Source organism: Nicotiana sylvestris, chromosome 4, assembly GCF_000393655.2.
Source record: "Nicotiana sylvestris chromosome 4, ASM39365v2, whole genome shotgun sequence".
Taxonomy (NCBI): domain Eukaryota; kingdom Viridiplantae; phylum Streptophyta; class Magnoliopsida; order Solanales; family Solanaceae; genus Nicotiana; species Nicotiana sylvestris.
In genome coordinates this window covers 123,653,430-123,659,226 of record NC_091060.1, presented here as the reverse complement: position 1 = coordinate 123,659,226, position 5,797 = coordinate 123,653,430, and the positions used below count along the sequence as shown (strand labels likewise).

At 43.4% G+C, this 5,797-nt stretch overlaps 1 protein-coding gene across 1 annotated transcript; it reads left to right on the top strand.

The window, feature by feature from the left end:
- The first annotated feature begins 313 nt into the window (after positions 1-313).
- LOC138890105 (uncharacterized) lies at positions 314-2,434 on the top strand. Its single transcript, XM_070173462.1, has one exon. The coding sequence runs from the start codon at positions 314-316 to the stop codon at positions 2,432-2,434; it is 2,121 nt and encodes a 706-aa protein (XP_070029563.1).
- The last annotated feature ends 3,363 nt before the right edge of the window (positions 2,435-5,797 follow it).

The window sequence follows — 5,797 nt, the reverse complement described above, 5'->3', positions numbered from 1 at the left end:
TACTCTTGTTACTATAAAACCATTCTCTTGTTATTGTTAACCGAGTAGAGATACGACTTTAGTCGAGCAACACACTATAAGAGTAACCTTTTCACACCTATTCCCTGTGGGATTCGACCCTAACCTTGTTGGGTTATTATATTTGACACCGACCGCATTACACTATTCATTAAAGTGTAATTTGAGTGTATCAAATTTTGGTGCTGTTGCCGAGGAATACGGTTTTGAAATTACTATTTAGTGTGTACTTTACTTAACTTATATTTCTATTCCATCACACTTTGCTTGCTTTGCTTGGTGTTGATAGGAAATCATGTCTGAATATGGTGATGATGCAGAGACAGAAATGGGAGAGAATCCCTTCGCAGACATCGAGGAGTACATTGAGGATACTAACGCCATTGTACCGCCAGCTATTGGAGCTGCAACATTTAAAGTGGAACACGGTCTAATTCTGATGCTCAAGGCAGAAGGATTTTTCAGAAACTCCACAGATGATGATCCAACACAACACCTTAGGAATTTCTTGGGTGTGTGTGCAATGCACAAACACAACAATGTCTCTGACGATGCCCTGAGGTTGAGATGCTTCAAGTATTCTCTAGCTGGGGATGCGAGGAAATGGCTCCAGAATCTGCCACCCAACTTTATCCATTCTTGGCCCGAACTTATCTGGGTGTTTTTGTCTAAGTGGTTCCTGCAGAGCAACAAGTCTGAGTTGCGGGATAAGATTTTCTTCTTCAAGCAGATACAGGGAGAGAAGTTGCATGAGGCATGGGATCGCTTCAAATTATACTTGGTGAGGTCTCCAAACCATGGTTTTCCGGATTCCATGTTGTTGGAAAATTTTTATATGGGTTTGGATCCCATGAACCAAGCCATCGCCAAGAATGCAGCTAACAGATCTTTCATGGACAAATCATTTGCAAGAGTGACACAAATCCTGGACAAAATGGCAAAGCACAACCAAGCATGGCATTCAGAGGATACTACCGAAGGAATCTCATATGGCTCTCCTTCCTTGAGCAACTTAATTAAGGAAAATCAAGAGAGGGATCAAGTGATTGTCGGGCTCGCAACAAATATAAATGTGCTGACAAAGATGTTTATCGAGAATCAGACAAAGAAAGTGAATGCAGTGGAAAATGTCCAACCCATCTTAGATGAAAATTTTGAGGAAGCAAATTATATCAACAACCCTCAAGGAGGGTATCAAAGGCAACACTACCATGGTCAAGGGCAACAAAGCCAGTGGAGGCCAAACCCACAAGGGCAAGGCAACCAACAATGGAGAAATGATCAAGGTAACTCGCATCAAGGAAATTGGAACAACAACAACAACTTTGCAAACCGGAGCTCCAACCCGTATGTTCCCCCGAAAGGTCATTATGCAAATCAAGGGTCGTTAAGCGAGTCAAAGTTAGAAAGCATGCTTGAAAGAGTATTGCAAAATCAAGAAAAGTCTGACGCGTCCATGAGAAACATGACCGAAGTTGTTGGCTCTCACACCGTATCTATCCAAAAGTTAGAGATGCAAATGAGAGACCTTTCAAGAGAGCAAAACCCAAAGCAAAAATGGAAACTTCCTAGTGATACCATTGCGAACCCGAAGAGTGGTGGAAGTGGCTCAACTTCTCACGTCATGGCAATAACTACTAGAAGTGGGAAGGTTTTACAAGGTGATATTGAGCAAGAGGTTGTTGGGGAAGAATCCAAACAAGAAGTTGAAGCAGAAGAGCAAGGGGTTGTTGAAGTTGAAAGGGTGCCGGAAAAAGAGAAGGTGCAAGAAGTGAACCAAGAAGGGGTGAAGGAAAAGGAGAAGGAGACATCAAAATCTCCTCCTCCTATTCCTAGACCTCCTCCGCCTTTTCCTCAAAGACTTATTAGAAGGGTTAATGATATCAAGCTTAAAAAATTCTATGATATTCTAAAGCAATTGTCGGCGAACATTCCATTCTTGGAGGCTTTTCAAGAAATGCCGGGGTTTGCCAAATATTTGAAGGATTTGATCACCAAAAATAGGACCACAAAGAATGAGGTGGTAAAACTGACTCACCGGGTTAGCTCTATTATTGCCACAAGCCCTGTCCAAAAGAAAGAGGACCCGGGAGCATTTACTATTCTATGCACTATCGGGGAGCGTGACTTTGCAAAAGCCCTTTGTGACAATGGGGCTAGCATCAACTTGATGCCACTTGCCATGTACAAGAAAGCTGGATTAGGGATGCCGAGGCCAACAATCATGAGGTTACAAATGGCCGATCGATCTATTAAGCGGCCGGTAGGAATTGTTGATGATGTGATTGTGAAAGTTGGAAAATTCCATTTGCCCATCGACTTTGTAATTCTTGACTGTGTTGTTGATAAAGAGATCCCTATCATCTTAGGGAGACCATTCCTAACCAGAGGAAGAGCACTCATGGATTCGGAGTGAAATGAAATTAAGTTCCGGGTGAATGATGAAGAGGTCACATTTCAAGCGAGCAAGGGTATGAAATTACCCCATGAGTATGGGAGCATTTCAGTGATAGATGTGGTTGATGAGGTTGAAGATGCCGTCGAATTGAAAATGGAAGAACAATGCCTTGGTGAGGCATTGGCGGCTATCTTGGTAAACTTTGATGGTGAGGACATGGATGGGTACATGGAGTCGGTAAATGCATTGGAGGGTCTTGGATCCAATACTTACACTCCGGCAAAGCTTTCTCTTGACTTGGAGAATAGGGCCACACCTCCCGCCAAGCCATCAATCATTAAGCCACCACAACTAGAGCTCAAGCCTCTCCTGCCGCACTTAAGGTATAAATTTCTTGGCTCTAATGATACTTTACCCGTAATCGTTTTGTCTTTGCTAAATGATGTGCAGGTAAACCAATTGTTGGAAGTCTTGAAAGAAGATAGGAAATCCATTGGATGGACCATTGCGGACATTAGTGGAATCCCCGTGGGAATTTGTGAACATAAAATCCAATTAGAGAGCCAAACAAAGCCAAGTGTGGAACATCAAAGGCGGTTGAACTCGTCAATGCAAGAGGTAGTAAAGAAGGAGATTATCAAGTGGTTGGATACCAGGGTAGTTTACCCCATTGTCGACAGTTCGTGGGTGAGCCCAGTACAATGTGTGCCAAAAAAGGGTGGCATGACCGTGATCGAAAATGAGAAGAATGAGCTCATTCCAACGCGAATTGTGACCGGATGGCGAGTTTGTATTGACTATCGGAAACTTAACAGTGCTACTTGCAAGGACCACTTACCTATGCCTTTTATTGATCAAATGCTTGATCGGCTAGCGGGGAGGTCATTTTATTGTTTCCTTGATGGTTACTCCGGCTACAATCAAATCAACATCGCTTTGGAAGATCAAGAGAAAACTACGTTCACTTGCCCGTATGGCAATTTTGCTTTTAGCCGGATGCCATTTGGCTTGTGCAATGCTCCGGCCACTTTCCAAAGGTGTATGATGTCCATCTTCTCCGACATGGTTTAGGACTTTCTTGAAGTCTTCATGGATGATTTCTCGGTGGTTGGTGATTCGTTTGAGCACTGTCTTAACAATCTTAGACAAGTGCTTAAGCGATGCGAAGAGACCAACCTTTTGCTAAATTGGGAGAAGTGTCACTTCATGGTTGACGAAGGCATTGTGCTTGGGCACAAAATTTCAAAGCATGGTATTGAAGTCGACCGGGCAAAGATTGAGATTATTTCTAAGCTTCCTCCACCGACCTCCGTGAAAGGTGTTAGAAGTTTTCTAGGGCATGCCGGGTTTTACAGGCGCTTCATCAAGGACTTCTCCAAGATTGCTAACCCCATGTGCAAAGTCCTCGAAAAGGATGCCATGTTTGTGTTTGATGAGAACTCTCTTAAAGCTTTTGAGGAGTTAAAGCAAAGGCTCACCACGACACCCATTATTGTCATGTCCGATTGGTCACTTCCTTTCGAGCTCATGTGTGATGCCAATGGTGTATCCATTGGAGAAATGCTTGGCAAACGTGACAACAAAGTTCTCCACCCGGTGTACTATGCAAGTAAAACTCTCAATGGGGAAGAAATGAACTACATGGTAACTGAGCAAGAGCTTCTTGCTATTGTGTATGCTTTTGAAAAATTCCGGGCTTATTTGTTGGGGTCCAAGGTGGTGGTATACACTGATCATGCGGCTCTTCGATATCTCATGGCAAAGAAGGATGCAAAGCCTCGATTAATTCGATGGGTCTTGTTGTTGCAAGAATTTGACTTCGAAGTCAAAGATCGCAAGGGAACTCAAAATCAAGTGGCGGATCATTTGTCAAGGCTTGAGGAAGCAGGGAGACCACGGGGAGATGTTGAAATCAACGATGCATTCCCTGATAAGCACATATTGGCATTATCTAGCACTTTTTTTCTCCTTGGTATGCCGATATTTCTAACTACTTGGTTAGTGACCTTATCCCGGACGGATTGGAATCTTATCAAAGAAAGAAGTTTTTGAGAGACTGCCGACAATACTATTGGGAGGAACCATACTTGTTCCGTGTTTGTGCTGACAATATTATCAGAAGGTGTGTTCCCGAATAAGAGGTTATGCCAATTCTCAAGGCATGCCATGACTCACCGGTTGGGGGTCATCATGAAGGAAATCAGACGGCGGCTAAAGTTCTTGAATATGGGTATTATTGGCTTTCCATCTACCATTATGCCAATCAAATGGTCAAGGCTTGCGACCAATGTCAACGACAAGGTTCAATCTCCAAGAGGCATGAAATGCCAATGCACTTTGTGATGGAGATAGAGATCTTTGACGTGTGGGGAATCGACTTCATGGGCCCCTTTGTAATTTCTTGCGGGATGAAATACATCTTGGTAGTTGTGGACTACGTGTCCAAATGGGTTGAAGCAGTTGCCTTACCAAACAATGAGGCAAGGAGTGTGACCGCCTTCTTGAAGAAAAACATATTCACTCGGCGTGGCACTCCTAGAGCCATCCTTAATGACGGTGGATCTCATTTTTGTAACAAGGCATTCTCGGGGCTGCTTGAGAAGTATGGTGTAAAGCACAAGGTGGCCATACCTTATCATCCACAGTCAAGTGGTCAAGTTGAGGTTTCCAACCGGGAGATCAAGAGCATTCTATCAAAAATTGTGAACGCAAATAGGACCGACTGGTCAAGGAAGCTAGATGATGCATTGTGGGCATACCGCACGGCCTACAAAACCCCTATTGGTACTTCTCCTTATCGGCTAGTCTTTGATAAAGCATGTCATCTACCCGTGGAATTGGAACACAAAGCTATGTGGGCATTGAAAAGGCTGAACTTAGATTGGGCTGAAGCTGCAAATTTGAGGTTAACACAACTCAATGAAATGGAGGAATTCCAGTTCCATGCTTATGAAAGTGCAGTTGTGTACAAAGAACGGATGATGTTTGTCCATGACAAGAAGATCTTGAAAATAGAGTTCAAGACGGGTGATCTGGTCTTGCTCTTTAACTTAAGGATCAAATTGTTTCCGGGCAAGCTTAAATCAAAATGGTCCGGTCCATTCAAAGTGGTCAATGCCTTTCCTTATGGAGCGGTGGAATTAGAATCAACAGATGGGTCCCAGACATTCAAGGTAAATGGCCAACGCATCAGGCACTACTTGGGCACAGATGGAGAAAAACATTTGGTGGAGCAGCTGGCTCTCAAAGATGGTCCATGCTCGACCATTGAGTGAAACCAAATGAACATAAACTTCATCGTGTCGCGACGTTAAATAAAGCACTTCATGGGAGGCAACCCATGTGTGGTAACACTCTTTTGTTCTATGAATTTTTAGTTTT